This window comes from Xyrauchen texanus, chromosome 16 (genome assembly GCF_025860055.1).
Source record: "Xyrauchen texanus isolate HMW12.3.18 chromosome 16, RBS_HiC_50CHRs, whole genome shotgun sequence".
In the NCBI taxonomy this organism is placed as follows: domain Eukaryota; kingdom Metazoa; phylum Chordata; class Actinopteri; order Cypriniformes; family Catostomidae; genus Xyrauchen; species Xyrauchen texanus.
The window spans coordinates 1,782,676-1,809,397 of NC_068291.1; the positions used below are offsets into that span (position 1 = coordinate 1,782,676).

Genomic DNA, 26,722 nt, shown 5'->3' on the forward strand with positions numbered 1-26,722 from the left:
GGAAGTACTGCAGTTAGCATGTACAACTGTTGTGAATTGACCATTTTTAATCACGTTTTTGATGATACTGCACATTATGTCTCATGTACTGTATGAGACGTCATGAAATATACAACAAATGTCAAACTTCTATGACAGCTTGTTTTGTCCAGGACTATGTTTAATTAAAAAAAGAAGTGTTTTCAGGAGTAATAGCAGTAAAAACATTAGCATTTTGTGATGTAAAACTTAATGTATCGTCATAAAGTCATCAGCTTCATCGAAGAACACAAATCTCAAAGACTTCTGCTGTGTAACAGAGGTAAGCATAACCAAAACACATTGTTTTTCACACTTTCTTTCCAGCATGTTTGCATTAACATTATCTCTAACACCGTCATGTTAGACAAACAGTGTCGATTAGTGCGGAAAGGGGGAATGCCGTGCACAGATTTACATCAGAATATCTTTTTACAGAAACACGTCAGCTCTCATTAACCCTTTAGTCTGTCAATCCAGCAGGCATAGGCAGTGTCTCCTCTGAGTGCAGGTGCTATGAAGTTTTGCACTGCCAGTTCAGAGTTCACAAATGCCCATGAGGTTCTCCTAGAGGCACTTCAAAATGCTGAGGAAAATTACACATTAAAAATAACATTGAAAAGTCACGTCAAACGTCAGACTAGAAGTCCCTTGGGCAACATTAGGCAGCGCAGTCATCTTGGAACACAAGGTGGTGCTCTGGGGTTTGGATGTAGGTGAGAAGGATGTACAGAGGTATTCTTCAAGAGTCCAGTTCTGCCCTGCGTCCTACTGATTTTACCCTTGAGAGTTTGAACCCCTGTCGGGGTCTCGAGACCACTCAGCTGCACTTGCAGGATTTGACGATCATGTTGGAGAGCTGCTCCACTTTTGGTGTTCGGCCCACATAGTAGAGGATGGTGAGTGGCTCCAGGTCTTGAGGAACACAGCAGGGGGAAGCTGACGCCTCGGGGTTCAGCGTGTTGTACAGACTCAACAACTGCAGAGAGAGGAGCGGATACAGAATGTCAGCAGGGATTCTATGACCAAATAAATTAATGAATCTTAAATCTGTTTTGTACATTATTCTGATTCTAGTGAAACTTTGTAATATCGCACTTTTCGTACCACTGTCTCCTTAAGATGATTCGCTTCTGTTCTCCTCTTTTGTAAGTGCTTAGCATAAAAGCGTCTGCCAATTGAATAAATGTAATATGACCAGTGGTGTGGGTGAGTTACTCAAAAAAGTAGTCCACTACAAATTACTAAGTAGTCATCACAAAAAGTAATCACTTTACTTTTAAGGCACTTTTGAAAACATCTCACAGAATTATTTTTAGTTTTTTTGCTCAACGAATTCCAAATAATTTCTCATTTGTGCACAGTGGCAATAAAAAGTAAGTGAACCCTTTGGAATTAGCTGGTTTTCTGCATTAATTGCTCATAAAATGTGATCTCATCTTCATTAAAGTCACACGTATAGACAAACACAATAACAATCTTTCATGTCTTCATTGTTTAAACACTTTACAATAAAGATCTGTAAAGTTATTTTATTTTTACAAAATCTTCTTTCAAATACAGTGTCCTGAAAATGGCATGTTTCATTTTTTGCTGAATTTTAGACATTATAAAAAAAAGTATTTGTCAAATTGTAGCATATTTCTAAACCAGTTGTGTTGAAGTGTCAGATTTTGCAGTGATGGTCGAATATTCTGTCAAACACGACAATGCTCCTGTGTGTGTGTGTGTGTGTGTGTGTGTGTGTGTGTGTGTGTGAGTGTGAGTGAGAGTTTGAGAGAGAGAGTGTGTGTGTGTGTGAGTGTGAGTGAGAGTTTGAGAGAGAGAGTGTGTGTGTGTGTGTGTGAGCGCGTGTGTGTTTTCTGCATTGTGGATGTTTTATAGTCTCACCCCTTCATTTAAGTGTGGTTGTGTTCAGCAATTTGTCTGATTTATTGATTTTTATTTGACAATTTTTTTTTTGGAATGTTTACCATTAATTTCCTATGGCGGGTCAAAAATGACCCGGAACATCACAAGAGTTGCATTTTTTTATTTTATTTTACAACCCCTTAGACTTATCGAATCAAGTCATTTTTTGTGCTAGTGGAGGAAATGTCTAGTTGTCTTGTACCACTCATATAAAAGGTACTATTTTTATTAATGAAACAAATGAAAATGCTCAAAAAAGTCTCGGAGAGCACACAAGCGTTAACACTGAAAAAGTTTCATACTTCATATAAGCAAAAAATAAAAATATTACGTGACGCCGAGAGGCATGGCTGAAGGACAAAAGCTTCTGACTGTTTATCGATCCTCTAAAAGAGTCCATTTTACATTTATTTTCAAGCATTTCTATAATTTAGTTCTTAATTATTCAGCGTTTATTTCAAAGTCACTATTTGTGATCTTTTCATTTAAAACACAAATTTGATGTTTAAAAAAATTCAACTTGTCATTCAGAACAACAATAAATGCAGTAAGATTCAACAGCTGCAGCGTCCCGACTTCAATGAAATGTCAGTTCCTCACACAAAGTTATCATACGATGTCAGAAGGGTTAGATTATACAGCACATCTCATATGGACTACTTTTATAATACTCTTACTGTGCTTTATTGGTCATTTTTAAGCTTGAGTGTGGTCGTCTACATTCGCTTTCACTGAAGGGAAAAGAGCAGATTAAACATTTCCTTTTGTGTTCTACGGAAAAAATGTAGATGTGAGAAACGACAAATGGGAGAGTAAATGATTACAATTTTTGGGGAACCTTTCATGTCTTGTGTACTGTATGAACGAGACACTGACCGAGCTATGCGTGGTGTCGGCGCTGCGGAGGTACGGGCACGGCCCTGAGCAGAAGTTGGCGTGATACCCCTTCGGCTCATGGATCCACCTCCAGCCCAGATCCTGCCGGAAGTCAATGTACAGCGGCCGGACGCAGCAGTTCTCCTCGTAGTTTCTGAAAGACAAACAAAAGCCATCTGTTTCTGGACCTTTCTATTCATCACTCTTGACATGGATTCTGCATTCGTTCATGTCCTTACACTCACTTCACCTGATGACTTGTATTTTGGTTGTGCTTTTATAAACGTGTCAGGCAGTCTTTTTAATGCCAGAAATTCCATTGCAAGGTGTGTCATTTTCCCCTCCTGGATCAGACCCAGGTGTGGAGTGCTGACAGACAGCCACACACTAAGAAGCCAGTGCACTACATAGTGAAGGCATCTAACAGTTGAATACTGGGACAGATCTGAACTTGCAAGGCGTTGCAGAACCCTCCCCAACGCTTCAAGCAGTCAGGTGTCAATTAAAAGATTCATTCCTACAGGGAAAATCTCCTTAGACAAATATAGTGTGCTACTGCTGACTGGAATGTCAACCAAGAACATACATTTGAAGGTGCTGAAGATCATATTCAGCTGGTGTTAATGCCATAAAGAATATCATTTAAGCATTCTAGTGACTTTCCAAAGCAACATTGCATTTCCAAATACTATACTTAATCCACATCATTTTTGGTTCACTATATAGTAAACTCTCAGCATCATATATTGAAGAAAAAAGTGAGCGCTTACGAAAAGCAGTAGTTGGTGTCCAGAGCCCGTTTGCGTCGTCTGGAGGTGGGCAGTACGTCCAGGCGGTGCGGTGGCAACATCATCAGGATCAGATGAGGCATCAGCTGCTCCTTCTGCATCTTTGGTCGAACCAAATCCCAACGGTCGGGCTCCTCGTACTCTCCTTCCATCCCTGAAATTTGTGAGTACGAAAGCACCCCTGAAATCAACTGTGCAGCTAAGAATGTGTGTTTTAAACAGGAATATACAGTAGGATGAACTGAAACATTATAAACCTCATCAGCCTCTCTCATGAATATGAATTAGGTGACATAGCATTCACCCGCTTGTTCTAACTGATTTGCTGCAAGGCAGGTAAGTGGGTGCTGATAAAAGTTGCAGCTCAAGGGCTATAAAATGACTAGAGAGCCATTTGCTCTAAAAATGAAATATTTAGGGGCCAAATGACAGATTTGCTCGATTAAGATGATTTCTCTCTTAAGAAGCCAGAGAAAAGAAAGACGCCAATTCCCTAAAGAAAATCTGCAAAAATCACTGTTGAATCCCCGATCTCGTGGGCTGATTCTGAGCGCTAAATAGAGTAAGATGAATCAGAACACTGAATCACTCCACTACTGTGATCAAGACACCTGAATAATCTCTTTAACATGCCAAAAGGGCACTTGATTACAGTGCACATTGTATGGAGAATGTACACAAACATCTCTTTTAAATACAATTCATTATATTGTTTGCGGCAAACAACTTTTGTGAATGAAGTGCAATCTATGATGAGCATAATTTACATGTTTGAGCAGAAAGGAATGACAATGACTTCATTGAAATACATGCAGCACTGATTGTGCATGCATGCTTAAACAAGATGGCGAGTGGTTAGTGAAAAAGACGCATGATTCACGCTGGAATATCACGCGCAAAAGTGGCGAAACTGTTTAGAATATTCGGCCCTTGGTATTTTGAATATGACAGAGATATTACATGAACGTCTGGGGCAAGAGCTCATTTACCAAAGTGTTCTCGCCTTTTTCCTCTTTCCTCTTGCATTGTCAAATAAAAACAACACACACTGCAGTTTTGCGATTTGGTGACCCAACTGAATGAACAAAATCTCATGAATTGGACTACACTTGGAATCTTTTGTTTATTTTTGTCTCTATGTGTAGGGCTGCTTTTATACTTTATTTAATCCTTTTTTCTTGACTTTTATTTACAAATAGCGTCCTGTGGGAAAAACCAATAGACCAGGTACCTTTTTTTCCTCATTTGCCACCTGTCAATCAAGTGCTGCGCTTAAACAAGAGTTTAAACTTGGCCATTTATGAGCGTCTTTAAAAGGATATAACCGTCCAGTCAGAAATCTAAAAAAGCGGATCCATATATAATCACGAGAGCTTCACGGATCTTCTTTAGTATGTCTGATATCAAATCAGATGACAAGCACGAACCCCTGAAGCTCCTTTAATACAGATAATCCACTAAAATAACAGATTATTCTGCTTGACATGTTGCGTTTGTGCACAGATTCAATTTCACATCTGGGAGAAACAGCGAATTGTTTCTTTTAACACTTTCTTTGTCTTTTCTGACTTGTTGTGCTTTAATATCAGGCAGTAACACACTGACATAGTGATTAATGTATATCGTGAACAGAGACCTCCCCTCCAAATCCGAACACAAGTGGTCACAGGAGGCACATTTAAAGGTGCTGTAAGCGATTTTAGCATTCTGAAGGTTTCCTTTTGGACTGAGCTGTTAAATTAGCCGCACCCCCTCATTCCAAATAATTTTGAGACCAAAACCGAGCAAAAGAGCAGCATTATTTGTTCCCATTCCTGTAAAAATTTTAAAGTGGTAAAATTGCATTATGAATCATAGCCTCAATGATCTGCTTGAAATACAACACTAAGCCAACGAGCCAAATTATTGATATCATGTTCAGCATCAATGTTCACGGACATATTTTGATTGCTGTTTACAAAGTCTACAGCTGTCACAGAGACTGGTGGACATTTATTTCAGCAGTATATTTAAGGCAGTAGGAAAAATTTCCATTTCCATGAAAAAATCACTTACAGCTTCTTTAAGTGACGTCTCACCTGACCACTTGTGATTGGATCACCCGAGACACGTCTTAATACCAGGTGGAAACAGGGTCTAGAAGTCGATGTTCATGTAGTGTGTGCACTCCTGCAACTTGCTATGGCAAATTTTAGACAAGCCCTTCATTCATGTTGTTTAATAAATAAATAAATAAACTCTCCTGTTGCCATGCGAGGGATTTTCTTCAATTGGATTTTGGGATCAGAACATCATGTAGTTGGTATTTGATACACCCAGTCTCCAATCAGTCATATGATCTGCGCACTAATGCCCAAAATCAAAAGACGATAAATTGTTAAGTGTGCGCTTGGTTTAAAATGCAGTAGTTGACCCTTGCAGCAATGCTGAGAATGCATATGCGCAATCTGCTCTGACAAATTTCTGAACGCAACGACACATGAAATCAAGCTTGCGTAACTATAAGCATCTGCTTTCACGTACTTGCGTAAAGTATGTTTTTTGCGTAAGCTGCAAAGTAGGCCAGACTTTAAGCCACAGAAGCATCAGAATCCAGCCACATATACAAGTACAAAAGTCCCAGTGTTACTGCAGACTTGTGCCTTGACCCATACATACTATCCAGTCAGCCCTTGCTTTCAGCCCACTCAAGCATCTGCTTATCCAATCAGTGTGTGATAGCAAAAGCAGCTCGGGTCCCAGGAGACACGTTGCCAGTAGATACGGACACCCCTCTTTCATTGAGGGCCAAGTGTCTGAGTGCCCGCTGCTGCATCTCATTCCTGCGAGCGCATTCTCAAAACCCCAGACACCCCCGTGGCCCCCTGAACTAAGTGAGATTCCATACTGCAATGCATTCCCAGGATCAGACTCAGAGACAAAAGCATTATCTCCCATTAATGTACACACATCGGTGCTGCATGAGAAGCATTTATGTAATAACCCACACAAGGTGAGCAAAAGATGAGGTGGCAAACACAACTAAAGTGCATTAAAAGAAACCAGAGTAATCTCTGCAATGATTCACGGTCATGGTTTATATTCTGTCGGAGGCGCTGTGTCAAGGAAACAATGACAGATAGACCGATAATGTGTTTGAACGATATTCTTTCACAATATTCACACTCTTCTACTTAATCCATTATTAGTTGTTCAATACTGTGTCTACCGATAAATGTCATCATAACAGTAAAGTGTCTTATTTTGGAGCAAATTCTCTAAACAGATGTGCCACTTTTGCCTTCAGTATTTCAGTGCAAATACCTGCATCTTATTCACTTAGTGCTTTTAATGTCGGGCTATTACTGGCCACAAAAAACAAACAGTAAACTGAATTTGAAATAAAAAGAGATGTTTGTGTACATTTTCTATTGATCATATCAGCAGTAATACATCAAATGATGGAGAAGAGCATCATATCCGGCATATATCCATATGTGTGTGGTGCAGTTAAGCACACTTTTGGCATGTTAAAGAGATGATTCAGGTGTCTGGATCACAGTAGTGGAGTGATACTGTACAGTCCTGATCGTGCTAATAACTGGTATTGTCGTAAATAAAACAATAAAACTTTGTTTCTTGGCTCACCTTTGAATTTGATCTCCAGCACCTCATTGACGTTCTCGATGATGTCACCGTTGGTGTTAAAGGTGTGACACGGGCAGTGAACGCTGATCTCCAGACCGAGATTTGTCTCTGAGCAGAGGGAAACAAACAGAGTTGAGATTTGATTAGATGTATTAGAAAATAAAATTCCAGTTGTGACAAGAATATCACAGATAGAAACTTCATACGCTCTTTCTAATATCTGTGAATCACAGGATTGAAGTGTTACGATCAGAAGTAACTCTGTTGAATGATGTGAGATAATCACTAAATGCTGTACATCATTTTATTTAGATTAATTATTACTAAAGCTTTACTTCCTGAATCAACATTTAAAAAACAGTTGCTATTCATCAAGTGAATATGGAACAACGCCATTCACAAGCAAATTACTTTTATTTTCTGAAAGTTTTCAGATTCACATGATTTATAAATAAAAGTGCAAATTAGACTTTAAGCATAATATTGATTTCCACAAAAAACAATTTCGACTCGTTTTTCTGTGAGAAACTTACAGTGGAATTCAATGGGCTCCATTTTCTGATATTTTAAAGGCAGAAATGTTAAGTTTATAATTTCATTAAAGCATGAATTGTTCTGTTAAAACTCATGTATTATTTCAGGTGTAAAGTTTTTTTAAATCATCATTTTTACAGCCGTTTTATGGTTTGTTGACATTTACATCGTCGCGGTAACAAAGTTGTAAAATTGTCTGTAACTACACAGATGCTGTTAGTAAGTGATTTTATCACACTACAACCATGTTAACACACATATTGTTATATTGTTTATGTTTTGTGTCTATACTTTTGAAACCGTGAGTATTTTAGTTCAGAAATTGTCCCCCATTCACTTCCATTGTAAGTTCCTCACTGGAACACAGATATTTGCTTTTTTTAAAGAAAAGGAGAGACAAGTAAAAATGAAATTTTGTGGTAATCAACATAATGCCACAAATGCTGTTGAATGAGATTAACTTGTACTGAATCCGGAATATTCCTTTAATTACCTCAGTAGTTGTGAATCCTTAGAAACTCTCAAAGCTATTAATGATCAGTCCATTTAATCAAAGGAGGTAGTGAGGTTGACTTTAAAATGGTAGTTTCTTTTACATTTTGAAGTATAGTAGAAATTAATCATGTGGTGTAACATTAAACAGACAGAAGCCCTTTCGACCCTCAAGTCATTCCAGACTCCTATGCTAGGCAGACATTTAGCGACTGACAGCCTAATTTTTGGGGTGAACTATTGCTTTGAGTATAACCTTGTAATACTCCAAATTTGAACATACCTCTGTACATGAGCCATTCTCGTACAGTCTCAGTAACATCAAAGGAAACCCACTCCAGTGTGCCTTTAGTCAGAACGTTCTTGCCGCCGATGTAGCGCTGTTTGGCAATGTGCTCATCAGGACGAAGAATCTGCCAATCACAAACAAAACACATGCAGCATCTGTTAAAGTGACAAGATCTGTGTGCAGAATCAACACTCCTCATCTGCCATTGTTTGCAAAAACAGTGAGTAATATTGCATGTCAATTCTTGCAAGCAGCACACAGAAAGAAAAGTGTCCCCTTAATCCTCAATAGAGTTCTAAGGCCATGGACCCCAAAGAATGTCTAAGCAATCAAAAAGGCTCTGTGTGAGAAGAAAAGGCTTTTGATAGTTCAGTCTACACTATCGTGAACATTTTTCTTGCTGGATCAAAAGGTGTCACAAGAAAGCGTCAAGTTTGAGAAAGCCGCTGGCTTCATTCGAATATACCCTGCGTCAATAAAGAACTTTGGTTTTAAAACAAAATGTTGATGGCATTTTTAGAAAAAGTTCTGGTTTTGGAAAGTCTTTTAAAGTTCTTCAAATGCACCAAAGTCATTGCCATTTTGAATCCTGGCAAAGATTGTATTGACCCTGCAGTTTACAGACCTATTACACTTCTCAACGTTGTCTATAAATTTCTCAAGAGGATGATCCTCCATCATGTCCAACCCATAATTGATGAAGTGACACCAGTAAACCAGGCAGGGTTTAAAAAACACACCAGCTGTAGTGAGCAAGTTATGACAATTACCACACACATTGAAGCTGGTTTTCAGCGCAACTCAAAACTGCTGTAGTGTTTGATGACATCACAGCATCTTACGACATTGTCTGGCAAGATGGACTGGTGCTAAAATTCAAGAAGGTTGTTCCTTGTACAAAACTAAGCAATCTATTAGACAACATGCTTTCTAATTATTATTACCAAGTTGTAATTGGTGATCAGAGGAGCAGATGGGGCAACTTGAATGAGGTCCTCCCACAGGGAGGTACCTATTCTATTCAATATGAATGTATCAGCCATATCACCTACAAAGACTAAGCAGTTCTCATATACATACGATGGTGCATCAGGCCATTCAGGAGGACCTGCACATTCTGAATCAGTACTTTCAAAAGTGGAGGCTGTGCATTACACCTGAGCTCTTGAACTGCACAAATGATGGAACTATTAATTTAAAGTTGTTGACTATAAGTGGAGAACCTATATATTTCTACTTTACTGAAAAAATCAATGTAGTTTAAGAGGATTGACTCGATTGTGCCATTCACAGTGCATCATGGGAGTGGGTGGTTGCTGCACATCATTTTTGGTGATCTTTGTTGACTGTGATTCTCTGACTGGTGGATCTTCAAGATCATGGGTAGTGTAGTTTTTCACCAGGAATTCTGCTATTAAACACAACTGTTAAAAGTTTTTGAAATATTGTGGACTGATGGCTTCAACAGAAGCATACCTCTAGTCTTCAATGTTATTTCAACTTAAAACTATTGAAGGCCAAAGTAACTTAAAGAATGTCGCCATACCATTTAGTTGGTACCATACTTTTTAACACTTCAGCCTGCCAGATAAACTCGCCACACACTGTTGTTCAAAGGTCTCACAGCGACTCAGCCCATAAAAGAAGGCTGGATAAGTGACTTCGTGAGCACTGTGAGGAGCTAATCAAACTTCCTGTGAGACTGGATATGTGGGCGGTAGTCCACTGAGAGCACTCGAGCGGCCCACGCCAAGCTGCTCCAGGCCAGCGTGTGGGGGCGAAACGCTTGCTCTACCCCCTCCTACCCCTGTGACTGACCCTGTTGGTAAAACCATCTGCAGGCCAATGCCACAGCCCAGTTCTGACGGCAAGGAGAGGCGGAACGCAAGACCTAGAGATGAACGTCTGCTTTACAGGAAATGCTGGAACCCGATCAGCTCCTGCAGCCTCTCATAGGGGATTCATGAGGAGACAAACCGAAAATTCACCATAAATAGAAAACCTACAGAATATATACTCACAAATGGAGTTTAGAATAATTCTATACATATATTATATAACAAATCCCAGAACTGTGTGTCTTAGTTTTATGTTGCGGTTAGAGTCATCGGTCTGTGGAAGTCAAGCTCTCAGTTTCTCAGAATGCCTCTTTTGTTCAGTTCAATGATGCAAATGTTCTTCTGTATAACCCATCCAGCACCTGGAATTAAGATCAGACCCATAAAAGATAGATACAGAGAAGCCTGAGCAAACATGCTTGATATGAATTCAATACAGTCCACTGGAAAAAGGGAAAGTAGCTCTATTAAAAATACTAAACCATTACATTTGAAATCAGCTTAATACATTTATGTTTGAGATGAGAACAGAATTATGTTGCATAAAGTCCAAGCAACAAGTTGCAAGGTTCAACAGAGTTATACGAACAGAAAAATGTTAGTTAGGTTAACTCAATTCACTTAGGTTTTCACTACACAAAGTATCAGAATAGTCTACATTTTAATTTCATATCAAAGAAAATATTTTGATTGTGTTGAACCATTTTCCACTATAGCTTGTTTGCAGTCACGTGATTCTTATGATGCGCGAAATTCAGATGGAGGGCAGGAAGTGAAAAGCACAATGGACGAGATGGAGGAAAGTCCATACTTTACTAGTTTAGACGCTATTACGAGAGAAAGAAATCAACAGAAAATCACAACATATGTTGGACTTGATCCTTATGTTTTGAAAAGGAGCGATTTTTCAACTGAATACTTGCCTGCCATTGAGGCAATAGATATAAGCAACTACCTTGTCCTCCAGACATCCTTCTACTCCAGAACACAAATGAAAGCATACAAAAGTATGGAGGCATACAACTTTTTGTCCTGTGGATTAACCTAGCAACAAATATTAAACACTGCTGCTCCTCTCGTTATTAGCATTGATTAGTTTAACCACTCTCAAAGGTCTGCCGAAATGCCCCTAAAGACATGGATCATCGCGAAACAAGACGGGGAAGTCATTGCAGCTCATTGCAACTGCATGGCAGGGTAAGTTATTTACGTTCGACTGTAAAGGCTTTGTAATTAGCTTTGCTGTCATATTTTTGTTCAGTTACAGGGGTACAAACTCAAACAAAAAAAGAAAAGAAAATACCATTTCTTTAACTTTACAAAGTACGGAAACAGCTAACATTACATAAAGTTGTATTAACTTTGACAAAAAGTTGCTAAACCAATGAATACTTTTTACAGTGTGATTATATTTGTCTATGTGTCCATTCTGAGTCTTAAAAGTCTAGTATCTTTAACCTAGTGCTTAAATGTCCAAAATCAAACATTTTCAGTTTTAGTTTAGGTCTGTAGCTTTGAGGTCAGCATTCAAAATTCATAATCTTTAATTACTGGGAAAACGGATTAAAAATATGAATGACTCACACTGCACTCACTCATTTTGACCAATCAAATGCACTCTAGAGCACAAATCCCCCTCCCCTAATAGCACTTGTTTCTGATTAGCGACAGCATGTAGAAAATCGTGATTCATGGCTGTGACGTAAACTAAAGACTATTGGCTATTTAACAAAAGGGATGTGCCATTCACAGTCTGATCTTGTGAAAATCGAGTGACTTAAGCCAGAGGTGTACAGTAACGAAGTACAAATATCCTTTGAACTGAACAAAAAGATACAAAAAGCTGTTTGAATGACTCATTATGCGAATCACGGATCTGAATCAAAATCTCAAGCGAAGCCTGCGCCAGATTGTGTTTTCCGTCGTCTGTCTGACAAAAAACTGCTCATGTGAGTTAAATAATTAATTTTTTTTTACTAATTAATTTGATAAGTTTAGGCTTAACATTATGAAAGCTGTGAAATAATGAAGTTATGTGCGATCAGTCTCCCGCCTTTCCAGGAGACCTGTTCATATAAAAGTCAATATTTATTTTAAAATTTTATGAAGATGTGAATGGTGGTGTTATATTTGTTTTGTAGCACATTTATGCTACAGTATGTGGTAACTAGGGTTTTCTGGATAGTTGCTAGGACATGTTATGCAGTTATCAAGTTGATCTGCTTGTGTGTTTTGTTACATTGCTGCAGTATGAGGTTGCCAGGTTGTTGCTATGCTGTTGCCAAGTTGTTTTTTGTGTTTTTAGCACATTGTTTTGCAGTTGACATGGTGTTCTTGGTGGTTGTCATGTTGTTGCTATGCTGTTGCCAAGTTGTTGTCTGTGATTTTGGCACATTGTTTTGCAATTGAAGGGTGTTCTGGGTGGTTGCTTATTGGCCTCATAATCCCATAAATATGATCATTTTGATTTGACTTGAATGCGCTATTAAAGGGATGGTTTATTTAAAAAATGAACCAAGATGTGTATGACTTTCATTTTTTTCTGCAGAACACAAACAAAAAAAGATTAGTAACAGTTTTGTTTGTTTTCACCCAAAACCAACCATTGAAATAACTTACTGGAATATCCTTCTAAAAATCTTTGTTTGTGTTCTGCAGCTGAAAGAAAGACATACACATCTGGGATGGCACTGTTATATGAAAAATGTATTAATCCACAAACTGTATCATCTGTATTTGCATTTAAATGTGTTTGCAATTAAGCTAAAGTGAAAATATAATGTTTAAAGCATGATGGAACAGCACTACAAAGCGCTGCAGACATTTACAGTGTGCATTTTTGCATACGGAACAAGGCTAAATGCTTGTGAAGAGCTAGAAACTGTAGGGACAAGACTGTTTATCAACGCAGCCAAATAAATCTGTCAATGGGGGTACACACGTTTCTTCACCCGCATCGCCACAGTTGCAACACTTGTGTGCTCTCTTCTAATCGCACAAAAGGAGAGATAGAAGACCACATATCAAGAACAGGAAAGATAGTTCAAATGAAATTTGGGGAGCTATGGTAAAACGTTTTATCTATCAAAATGACGAACATAATTTGGAATTATTTGACAGTGTTTAAAAAGTGGAGGTGGAATCTAAACCTTTTAAATAAGATTGACATTAATCTGACAACTTGTCTGGGACTACTCCACCTGTATGAATGAGTACCTCCAACTTTCTGTCCATTACCAACAGAGCTGTTAACACGCGCATCGCAAACGTACGGCACTTAGCAGTGGTCAAAAAGGATTTCCAAAACAGCTTTTGGATTATAAACTCAGATGTGGTTTCGGATGGTAATTATTTTTTGTCAAAAAAACAGTAGGTTATTTGGCCAGGAAGTTTCTTGAGGGAGGTGGGAGGAAAAACACAGACATTTCTGTGCTTTTGTCAACATTTTGGCAAAATTACATTACATTGTGTGGCGCTATAAGCAAGTTAAATGTTCTCCCAAACAAATTAGGTTTTTAAGGTTCTGGCTGACGTTTTCAGACAATCCCTTCCACCAAACCTTCCACAGTTTTAGCACAATGTGTGGACTTTTCAAACGGTCCCTTACCCATTACAGGCAAAATTTCCAATGAATATCAATGTTAAATTAATGATTTTTCGATCTCTCTCGCATGACGCCATCAGACCAGCTTAAATACAGCACAAATCGACAGGATGATCCTGTATTTTACGTAACGGTTGGCTACCCTACCTGCTTTAGATGATCAAACTTTTTATTGAACAAATGACTCTTTGTCACTTAGAAAAAAAAACTAGAGATGGACATTATATCAGCACTACACTGATAAGCCAAACCTGCCTAATATGCAGTTGGTCCTCCACCTGCCACCAAAACAGCACCGTCCCTTCGAGGCATGGGCTCTACAAGAACCCTGAAGGTATCCTGTGGTATCTGGCACCTAGACATTAGCAGCAGATCCATCAAGTCCTGTAAGTTGCGAGGGGGAGCTGCCGTGAATCGGCACATCCCAAAGATGTTTAATCGGATTGAGATCTGGGGAAATTGTTGGCCAGGACAACACCTTGATCTTGATGTTCCTCAAACCATTCCCCAACAATGTGTGCAGTGTGACAGCGTGCATTATCCTGCTGAAAGAGGCCACTGTCATCAAGGAATGTACCTGGGGTAAAAAAGGGGTGTACCTGGTCTGCAACAATGTTTAGGTAGTTGTCTGGGGTCAAATTGAGCTCCACATGAATAGTTGGATCCAGGGTTTCCCAGCAGAACATTGCCCAGAGCATCACACTCCCTCCACACTGTGTGTTGTGACGCATTCCTCTCATTACCATCATTACAATTTTAGTGACTTGTGCTACAGTAGACCTTCTGTCGGTATGTGTTTTGTACCTCCTCGGACATATTATTGTAAGCAGTAAAAATATCTAATATATCATCAAATAACCATGTGTCATATGCTGTTGGAAAGCTCTCAAAGAGTAGAAAAACCTATAAGCCTATTTGTTTTACTCACAGACAAAATGTAGTGAGTAATAGCTAAATATATGTCTCTGACAATTATGTTTCTTGTGAACAGGTCTTGCTCATATGCCACTTTTTCTCTTATAACTTAAAACAAATAAACAAAAAATACAATATCACATATCATTGTTAGGAGGAGAAGGTGATTATCTTTCAAACGAGCACACACACAAGATAATCAGATGTATAGATCATTAGATAATCCACATGAAGCACAATGTTACATATGATCACCAGGAGATGGCGCCAAATACATGACACAGACTCAATGATGACTCAAATGACACAGAATGAAACTCATTCTGTGAAATCTCATGACTAAAATCATGTCTGCATGCTTTACAAACCTTTAGTCATTGTTGTGTTTGCATGTGTAATTAGTTCTTATGTACAATTATTATCTTTTATTTGTTTGGAGAGGCTTTTGGGCACTTTACATTTTATATTTGTAATGCTATAACTTTTGATTGCTTTGTTGTATCAACACAAAACGGTACTCTGTTACAGTTAGCATGATTGGGGAAAAAAACCAAAAGCAGTTTTTTGAGCAACCTTATTTATACCCAGAGATATATGTAAAATAAAAAAATTAGGGAAAAAAGTACAATTTTCAGCAGTTTCTTAGCTGAGAGTCTCAGAATGTATCATAATCAATATGAGTGGTTCCCGACCCTGTTCCTGGATATGCACATTTTGTATAATTCAGGTTGTGGAGTCTCTACTAATGAGCTAATGAGTTCAATCAGGTGTGTTTGATCAGGGAGATAACCAAAATGTGTAGTGTTGGGGAACCTCCAGGAATTGGGTTGGGAAAAAAATGTTTTGAAAGTTTTATTTACAAAGACACCAAACACTTGAACCTGCCTTTAATTTTGGGTATGCCACTGAAACAGGAAATCTTTAAAAACACCTTCAGTGCTAAAAGGGTTAAAGAGAAAATAGAACTGTTGGAATATATTTTTTTAATATTTACTATAGAAATTTCCATGACCATTTCCATGATATTAATTTATGTGACTTTTCAAGGCCCTAAAATGTAAAAATTCTTGGATATTTCCAGGTTTTGTATGACCATGGCCACTAAGTCATAACAGTGAGTTGACATGAGCACACAAATTCCAACATCCTCTAAAATGTTTAAAGAAACATTTTATTTTAAAGCAAAAGAACACTCTGTACACACCTGATAGAGCTCGATGCGCTGCTCGTTTCTCTTGGCGCTGGAATTTGGCACCCGCAGGGCACGGAATTCTGCTCGGAACAGGTTGGTGGCGTTCTTTTCCATGCTGGAGACATTGAAGCGGAACACTTTAGATGTTATTCCCTTGGGACAGTAGGGAAGGTCATCTGCAAACCAAAAGGTAAAAGGTCAGTTCATTGAAGCTCTATTTTAAAGCGAGTTCTTGAACCAAAAACTGTTTCTTGTGCGAGATCTAAATTAAGCCAAAGTATTAAATCAGAATTATTTATCAATTGATAACATGTGTTTATGATTCATGACGCAAGAGTTACCAAGTCAAATGCTGATGGAGTGAAGTGCAGAAGTCCAGTGGAAAACCAGTGAAATTCCCACACAAATACAACATCATTCAAACATCTCAGCAAATCAAAAAATATGGATTTGCATATAAAGGGCCCACAAAAAATTTTTGGACACTTAATTCAGCTGACAGGGTGATCAACTCAAAGCTAACTTTACATTATCACACTTATTATACAGCTACATAACAAATAAATAAATACATTGATTTGAGTTAAAATGATTTAACTAGTTTAAAATGGACCCATTTTAAATGGTGTGTCTATACAATGTCCTTATTATGTACATACAGCCGTGGCCAAAAGTATTGGCAGTGACATAAATTTTGTGTTTTGCAAAGTATTCTGCTTCAGTTAATGTGGTGTTGATTCACATTGTTTCTAGAATATTGTGCAGAGTGATCAATGCATTTTAAATATTTGTAAAAAGCTTAATTGGCCGAAACAAATTAACTTTATCACAAAAACCCACATTTTTGTTTTTTGGCCCTGGCACAAAATGACCAGCTAACATAACTTTACTAATCATATCAGCAGCACTTGGGAAAGTGTGAACGAGCACTAGTCAGGTGACATCACTCTATCATTCTGATTGGATTATAAGAGCAGACTGATTGCTATAAAATCATTGTGTTCTTGTTCGCAATGGTTACCTCTAAAGAAAGACGTGCAGCCATCATCTCTTTGCATCAAAATGGCCTCACATGCAAGGAACCATTTACCAGATCATCAAGAACTTCAAGGAGAGAGGTTCAACTGCAGTGAAGAAGGCTTCAGGACATCCCAGAGTGTCCAGTAAGCGCCAGGACCGTCTCCTCCAGAAGAGTCAGCTACAGAATCGTGGCAGCACCAGTGCAGAGCTCAATATTGGCAGCATGTTGGTGTAAGTGCATCTGCACGCACTGTGAGGCGAAGACTTTTGGACAATGGCCTGGTGTCAAGAAGGGCAGCAAAGAAGCCACTTCTCTCCAAGAACAACATCAAGGACAGACTGAAATTCTGCAGAAATACAAGGATTGGACAGCAGAAGACTGGTGCAAAGTTATTTTCTCTGATGAAGCCCCCTTCTGACTGTTTGGGACATCTGGAAAATCGATAGTCCGGAGAAGAAAAGGTGAACGCTACCATGAGTCCTGTGTCGTACTAACAGTGAAGCATCCTGAGACCATCCATTGGTTGCTTTTCATCCAAGGGAGTGGGCCCTCTCACAATTCTGCCCAAAAACACTGCCATGAATAAAGAATGGTATCAAAACGTCCTGCAAAAGCAACTTCTCCTAACAACCCAGGAGCAATTTGGTGATGATCCGTGCATTTTCCAGCATGATGGAGCACCATGTCACAAGGCAAGAGTGATAATGAAGTGGCACGGAGATCATTACATTTAAATTTTTGATCCGTGGCCAGGCAACTCCCCGGATCTTAATCCCATAGCGAACCTGTGGTCAATCCTCAAAAGGCGAGTGGACAAGCAGAAGCCCACAAATTGTGATCAACTCCGTGCACTAATAAGGCAAGAATGGATCGCCATCAGTCAGGATTTGGCCCAGAAGCTGATATCCAACATGCCAGGGCAAATTGCAGAGATTATGAAGAACAAGGGTCAACGCTGTAAATATTGACTCTTTGCATATATTGAGTGTTTTTGCCAATTAAAATGTATGAAATGCTTTTCATTGTTTTCCAGTATACCACAGAAACATGTGAAAAAATCATCTACAAATACTGAAGCAGCAACTTTGCAAAACACAACATGTATGTCACTGCCAATACTTTTGGCCACGGCTGTACATACGTGTTGTTGCGTTGTACTTACATTTAAATACTTGCATGAAACTATATCTTTAGTTAAACTGTAAACCCTGACCCTTAACCCTAACTCTACCCCAACATACAGTTACAAAATAAGTACATTTTATTTTGTGCATTTTTATGTTAGTATATAGTAGTTTAGACACTTAATATAAAGTGGGACAACTTGCAGAGACTGCACAGTGACATAAGAGACAATCAATATTCAGAAATATGACACTTGCTTTGATATTTAATCATATAATGCAGTTATATTCAGTCAATGTCAAAATAATTTTGGGGCCTCTGTAACTGTTCCATGTCACATATTCTATTTGAGTATTATTTTATTTAATACTTTCATTAGAAAGATAAAACAGCAAAGTGAGGCTTTTCTTTTGCTCTGTCTTAAGTCTTGTAGAATGTGTGCATACTGATGACAGACCATAATCCATTAGCAATCCACCACATTCCTGACTGGCTGGATGGCGAGTCAAATTTGGAATATTTATGTAATATTAACAGATGATGCCAGCTGGGCTCCTGCAGTACACATCATGCCAGACGCACTGTGCATGCCGCCTGCAAAAACCACACACTTATGCAACATTCAGCTGGCTTTTCTCTTTTACACTTCTATTGTAATCTATTTGGTTCAAAAGTGTGCGACTTGTACAACAAATGGTGAGCATGTAATTTTTGGATATTACAATTATTTCTATATTATTCATCTATAAGTTAAGGCAGTCAACTCCTGAAGAGTGTAAACACTGTGTGGTGCTGAAATGTTCTCCCAAACAGATGAGGTTTTTAAGATTAATGCTCTTGAGTTTTAATTTGTTTTAAAACTTACCTCCCTACCTTAAACCCAAAATCGAACCGATAATGTCAATTTGATCACACTCGAACAAGCTTGAAAATGTAGATTGTTATGTAATGCAAACGTTAAAATGAGTAATGCGCTATAGTAAAAGCTTTTAGATAGTGTGAGGAACATGGTGAAAAGAACTTGTTTATGAACTGATAATCTGCCATTTACTCGTAATTTGTGTGAAAGTAAATAAACGTAATTGTTGTTGTAGTGCCTCTAGTGTTCATTTAATCAGAAAACTGCAAAGATACGTAGAATGAGCCACATACAAATAATTTTTTGCATTAATTGGTCATAAAATGTGATCTCATCTTCATCAAAGTTACAATTATAGACAAACACAATGTGCTCAAACTAACAACACACAATTATAATCTTTCATGTCTTTATTGAACACATCCCATTAAACATTTTTCAGAATGTGGCTAAAGACATCAACAAAAGCTAATTAGATTCAGGAGTTGGCAAACCTGGCATCCGATTAACCAAATAAGATTGGAGGTGTGGGTTAGAGCTACTTTGACTTATTAAAGCAAGAATTGTTGCTTTGCATAAAGCTGGAAAGGGTTACAAAGTTATCTTGAAGAGTTTAGATATTCATCTGTCCACAGTTGGACACATTTTCTATAAATGAAGACAATATAGTACTATGGATACTCTCACTAGAAGTGGCCGTCCAGCCAGATGACTCAAAGAACACACCGCAGAATGCTCAATGAGGTAAAAAAGATCCCTTGAGTGACAGATAAAGACTTGAAGGAATCATTGGGACTGGTTAACATCTCTGTTCATGAGTTTATTATACGGAAAACATTAAACAGACATGCGTTCATGGCAGGACACCACGGAGGAAGCCGATGCTTTCCAAAAAAACTTTGCTGCACACCGGAAGTTTGTCAAAGACCACCTAGACACTCCAGAACGCTACTGGGAAAGTGTTTTGTGGACTGATGAAAGTAGAATTGTTCAGGAAAAACTTGCAGCACAACTTATGGTGTAAAAAGGCAACGCATACAAACATGAAAACATCATCCCAACAGTGGTGATTTGGGCCTGCTTCAGGGCTGGGCCGCTTGCCATCATTATGGGAAAGTTAATTCCCAAGTTTATCAAGATCTCCTACAGGATAATGTCAGGGTGTCTGTGCACCAGCTGAAGCTCAGTTGAAGTTAGCTGATGCAGCAGGACAATGACCCTAAACATCAAAGTAAATCCACTACAGAATGACTTCAAAAAAAGAAAATCCACATTTTGGAGTGTCCCAGTCAGAGTCCAGACATTAACCCAGTAGTGATGCTGTGGAATGACCTCAAGAGAGACACCAGACATCATAAGAATATGTCTGAACTGAAGCAGTTCTGTAAGGAAGTATGATCCAGAATTCCTTCTGAATGTTGTGCAGGTCTAATCCACAGATACCAGAAACACTTGATTGAGGTTATTGCTGCCAAAGGAGGATCGACCAGTTATTAAATCCAAGGATTCACTTACAGCACTGTGAATGTTTAATGGGATGTGTTCAATAAAGACATGAAAGATTATTATTGTGTGTTGTTAGACTAAGCACATTGTGTTTGTCTGTACATGTGACTTTAATGAAGATGAGATCACATTTTATGAACAATTAATGCAGAAAACCAGCTAATTCCAAAGGGTTCACTTACTTTATTTTTATCACTGTCGGTATAGTAATGTGATTCTATGAGACCAGGTTGATTGTTGATTGAAACAAATGGCATTAATGATGGGATTGGTACAGAAAATAAACACTTTGTTTTTGGACATTTGTGGTTAACAGATAATCATCAGAACAACTGAGCTCTCTTTAGAGAACAAACTTCATTTGAAAAAAGCTCATTCCTATCTAAGACATCATAGATGCACTTCTGATGCAATGGCTGTTCAAAAGTTAGGAAGCAGCATTATGCTCCCTTCTAAGATAACTCGTCTTGACCAAACTCTAAGGGAGCATCATATGTATCTTTAAAGGGGTCATGACATGAGAAACCAAATTTGCCTTGATCTTTTGGTATATAAGAGGTCTTTGTATCATTAAAACCTCCTGCAAGTTTAATATTTTAAGACGTCCTCCCCATTCTAAACGAATCATTTATTTAATCAAGCTCAAAATACAGCTCGTTCTGGATTCATGGTTAGAAGTGACGTAACAGCGTTTGCATATGACCGCCTCCAGCACAAGATAACTACGCTTTAAGCGCAAGACAACTACGCTCATTTCAGTATCGCCGTGCGCCTCACAAGTGTTCAGTCGATGGACAGCGAGCTCTGACAGAGACTACTTGTGCACAGGAAAATTACGATGCCACACAGATGTGCTGTTCCTGGCTGTGGTCAAACAAAACCTCTGAATAAGCTGCCGAAAGATCCAGACGTCAGGGAAAAATGGATGCAGTTTATTTTTTGCGGACGTCCCAGTCACGGCAGTGTTAACTTAAGCGTTTGTTCTGTACATTTTAAGGATGACTGTTTTGAGAACAAATCTCAATATGATGCTGGCTTTGCCAGAAAACTGTTGCTCAAAGATAAGTCCGTGCCGACTATTCTGGGAACAACGACGATGCAAACTGTAAGTAATATATTTTAAACTTTAAACTACTTTTTAAAGCGCAATTTCATTCATTATGAATAATCACAGTGTTTTTACTTAGTTTACTTGCATATTGTTCTGGCTGGGGGCGTCAATAATTGATACATAGGCACTGACGTTAGCCAATCATGTCTTAAATGGAAAACGCCCCCAAAACAGACTGTTTGAATCAGAGGATGAGAAACAGGGTGGGAAAAGGTCATAAATCACTAGATTTTAAAAGTTTTTCTTAAAAAAAAATATATTAATACTATAATTGCACCTAAGGGAACATAATAATACAATAAAAAAAAAAACATGTCATGACCACTTTAATTCCATACTGAAAAGTATCTAAATGAAAATGGAATATTTGACCTAATATTTGTGTATGCTGTGTATATTTATGCTTATTAGAACATCACGTTGTTATTTTAGCAACATGCTAACGCCAATCCAGACATTATTCAGCCTGATACTGAGCACTAGAGAAACTGGAACACCCAATATGGTGGATGTAGAAAAGGAAGTCTCTTGTGCCTTTACCTATGTAGAGCAGTCCAAATCAGTCTCTTATGAGGTTCCATTTCATTTTGAATGATGATTTAAAAGGTAGCTGCCTATGTATACATTAGAAGGCAAGTAGGTTTTGGAACGGAGCCAAACGTGATTTTAGAGTTTGGGTTTTTCTGACTCTCAGTCACTCTATCATTCTTTCTGTTCTCCTCCTGTGATGTGGAAAGCCCCACTCTTGGAGATTTGAAATTCTAATCAACTCTTTGGTTTCCTTCTGGATGATGTCATTTTTCCTACTGCAATGTTTTGAGGTGGATTTCACATTATGGCTGATTTTTGCCAGGACTCATGTGTGTAGTTCATTTGTTCCATGAATGTTTAATAGTGGGATAACTGGTATAATTGAAGTCAAACACAAAGATTAGTCTCGAGTTATCAGACACGGGTCAAATGGCAACAACGTGACATCACTCCTATTGTAAGTACAGCCAAAAAACATCCAGGTTTTTCAAACTGGCCACAAAGACACAAACTCTCATTCAGAGTGCAATCATTGTTAGCAATACTCGTTATTTTTACTAGTACTTTAGATGCTTGTCAAATTGGACAGATGTCAACAGAGACAGGTTGTGAGACATGAACTCATCCTCACAAACCATCAACAGAACTACACAAGTTAAAAAGAAAATACAATCCAAACTACACTAAATGCAGATTCACTAGAAGTGAGGAGAATAATAATGGTTTGTGTCGGTCACAATGTGTTTTGTGTGCTCAATTATCGGCTTAATACATTAAACCATATCGTTTTATTCATTCAAATTAAATCATGTAAATTCCTATTGATTTTAATGACAATTTTGTTTATTTTTGGCATTGTGTTTAGTCATCACTTGATCCTGAAGCAATACCAGTTGAGAAGCACTGATCCAGACCAGGGGTTTTCTAACATTTTCATGGCAAAGACCCCCAAATATGATGACCCTTTAGCAAGTTGCGCTATACGCAATGCATAATTGTAATGAATTTAAACTGACTGATCTCAGCCCAGGAGACTCTGTGCTGTCAGAAAAGAGTTAAACATTCGACACACCATGTCGTCTATCACAGCAGAGAAACAGCAACAGAAACCTCAGTTTTTACATTGAAACCTGATTGAGTCAAAAGATCAAAAGATTGAGTCTCTAGTTTCATCTGATGTTCCATTTTTGACATTTGAGTGATTTATTGTGAAACGCCACACTGATAAACACAATGTGCACTTTTGTGTACACACTGTTGCTTAGAAATCCTATGTTTACTGTACATTATCACATTGAGATTTTTTTGAGATACTCGCAGGGGTTGCACTTTTAACATGGACACTAAAGAGACAATATAATGGCGTCTCAGTGCGTCCCAGTAGACACTAAGACCTCCTCGCCCCCCGTCCCAGCTTCCGGTGCCTGCCACGTCCTTCCTCACAGAGCTGTCTCCTGCCAGGTGACATTACCCAGAGTTCCTGAGTATTCATCCTGCAATCAGAGTGCTGGTGATGTCACTGGAATGATTTAAACACAGGAAAGGGAGGAGAAGAGCACAGATGGGCAGGTGCGGGGCAGCTGTGCTCCACATTTAAGCCACAAAACGGGAATAATGGCGCAAGAAGTTTCTGATTTACTAGAGTACAGCAGAAAGAGGTTACAGGATTATCCTTCATTAGACTGCCGGTTAGGTAAAGACAAATACTGCAGAGTCACTGAAAGCTAAGTTCTGTAATTATTTACTCATCAACATGTTGTCTCAAACCTACATGACTTTGTTCCATGGAACACAAAAGGAGAAAATTTAAAAGAGGTTTGAGCCACTGTTTTCCTCACATTGAAAGCATACAGTGACCAATGGCATCCAAAAAGTAATGCAAAAGTGTCATAAAAGTAGTCAAAATGACTATATTCCTGAAGTCATACTAGATGTTTGTATAAAGCACACATTAAAACAAATAAATTGATGATTTCGAGAATAATATCATAATATACAGAAGGCCTTTTACGAGAATACAGTCATAATGTAGTAACATTACGAATATATTTGTACTACTATTTTTCCACAATTTTATCTGTATTCTTGCAATATTACCACTTTAATCTCATAATGCTATGGTAATAAGAATAAAGTAGCATCATGAAATTATAGCAGTAATATTTTGAGAATAAAGTCATTCAATATTACAGAACTAATGCTAACTTTATTCTCATAGTGGATTTTATTCTCGTAATTTTGATTTTATTCTCAAAATGTTACTTTAATCTCATAATGTTCTGACTTTATGTGAATAAAGTAGCATCAGAAAATATGTAAATAGTAATATTTAAGAATAAATTAAAAATTACGAGAAAAAAAGTCATAACATTACTCAATTAAATGTACAAATACCATGACATTATTCTTGTTAAACTGAAATACTATTTTAATGCAAATCAATGCATAATATTAACAGATTTATTGTTCATGTTAACAGGTTAGTTACAATGAAAGTGTTATGTTAGATAAATACAGAACAAGAGTTTTCATCTGTATAATGCGGCCCTACAATAATTTTGTTAGTAGCCGTAAAACCTCAAGTTTATATATTTATTTTTAAATACAAACCAGTCTGGCAGTATCAATTATTTAAATAGTGTTTATAGTTCCTTATCTGTCACTCACTCGAAGTGTGTCGAAGAGTTGACATAAGGGGTCGCTCCTGCGGAGCCCAGATATCTCTGATCTTGACAAAAGGCCAATGGAAATTGCCGTGTGGAATTTGTATGCCACTCCCCCGGACATAGGGGTATAAAAGGAGTGACGCTGCAAACACACATCAGATATCTTTGGAGCCGAGAGAGCAGTCACAGAGCTGAATTCCTCTGCCGCCTCCATTCATCTCTACACGCTGTTGGATCTACCACGCTTTCCAGCGGTTCTCCCCCTCGCACACTACGTTGTGCTGAGCACACACCCCTGGGCGCTTCAGCAGCAGAAAAAGTTCACGGAGTGAATAACTTCGTTTATATATATATTTATATACCTACCTATATATATATATATATATATATATATATATATATATATATAGAACACCCAAAAAGAGTATATTTCTCTAAAAGAGTGGCGTAAGAAGAAATCGTCTTTTTCAAGATGCCTTTCCGTTTGTGTTTATTTCCTGGTTGGGGTCGATGTCTCTCCCCGTCTGATGGCCATGATCGCTGCCTTACATGTCTGGGTGCATTTCATGACCATGGCTATGTTGCGGTCGCGGCTCACCCTCATAAGAGCGCAAGCCACCCCAGTGGCTCCCCGACTTGGTCCTTCTACCTACGGGTACGAGGCAGGGTCGGTTAGCACTGGGGGCGATATGGGGACCTAAGTGGGAGCCTCTCCGCCTGGTATTCCCCCACGGACCTCCCACTCCCCATCATGCTCGTATGCTCCAACCGAGTGCTGGGGCAAGGTTGCCGGTTCGTTTCACAGACCCGTGATCTCGTTCGGGGCGCCTGACGACGATGAGCTTTTGATCGCGGCATCGGAGAGCGGGTTCGTCATGTCTGACGCTGAGGACTCGGCTGGACTCCCACCCTCGGGTGCGGCGGCTCAGTCGCAGTGTAATCCTCCGCCCCCCCCGAACTCTCGCAGCTTGACGATTGGTTCCTGGGGCCAGAGCACCACTCACGGCCACGCTCTGCCCCCGTTCCTTTCTTCCCGGAGGTGCATGATGAGCTCACGCGCTCATGGCAAGCACCTTTCACTGCCCGCACGCGATCCGTGAGCTCCTCCGCTCTCACTACCCTCGATGGCAGGGTGGCAAGGGGCTACTCAGCGATTCCCCAGGTGGACCAAGCAGTAGCGGTGCACTTATGCCCACAAAGCACCTCAATCTGGCGGAACTGTCCGAGGCTCCCATCCAGGGCCTGTAGGCTGACGTCGTCCCTGACGGCTAAAGCCTACAGTGCCGCTGGACATGCCACATCCGCTTTGGCAGATGCACCAAGCCAAGGCACTCAAGAGATCTACACGAGGGTAGTCCTGACCCAGGTCTAATGCAGGAGCTGTGCTCGGGAACGCCACCTCTGGCTCAACCTGGACGAGTCACGAGAGGCTGACAAGGTGCATTTCCTTGACGCCCCCATCTCCCAGGTTGGGCTGTTTGGCGACACCGCTGGAGACGGCAGTTCTCAACGGTGAGGAAAGTCTGCTCGTCGGCCAGCGCGTCCCCCTGCAGTGCCAACACTGACACAAGCCTCGCCACAGCCCGCCACTCGGGGCCGGCCCCAGCGCGGAGCTACCCGTAGGACTGTGCCGCCACCCGCCTCATGGCCGCCCGACAAGAACCCCAAGAAAGCTTCAAAGCGCCCCTGAGACGGGCAGCCCCGGGACTCAGGAAATTGCAGTACGCCGGCGGTCGGGTGGAGAATCCTTATTTCTTTAAGAATTTTACTTCACCGCATGCCCAACAGGCATCCTTTTCCAGTCTCCCTGGCCGTCATT

The 26,722-nt window shown here is 39.3% G+C and overlaps 1 protein-coding gene across 1 annotated transcript in view; it reads right to left on the reverse strand.

The window, feature by feature from the left end:
* Nucleotides 1–109: 109 nt before the first annotated feature.
* Nucleotides 110–26,722, reverse strand: part of LOC127656804 (transforming growth factor beta-3 proprotein-like) — a 34,585-nt gene continuing 7,972 nt past the window's right edge. The window contains exons 2-7 of the mRNA XM_052145271.1: nucleotides 16,097–16,260; nucleotides 8,530–8,659; nucleotides 7,221–7,328; nucleotides 3,576–3,747; nucleotides 2,806–2,959; nucleotides 110–997 (exon numbers count right to left, since the gene is read on the reverse strand). Of these exons, the coding sequence (XP_052001231.1) occupies nucleotides 839–997; nucleotides 2,806–2,959; nucleotides 3,576–3,747; nucleotides 7,221–7,328; nucleotides 8,530–8,659; nucleotides 16,097–16,260 (887 nt within the window). The 3' untranslated portion in view covers nucleotides 110–838. The remainder of the gene's footprint in view (nucleotides 998–2,805; nucleotides 2,960–3,575; nucleotides 3,748–7,220; nucleotides 7,329–8,529; nucleotides 8,660–16,096; nucleotides 16,261–26,722) is intronic.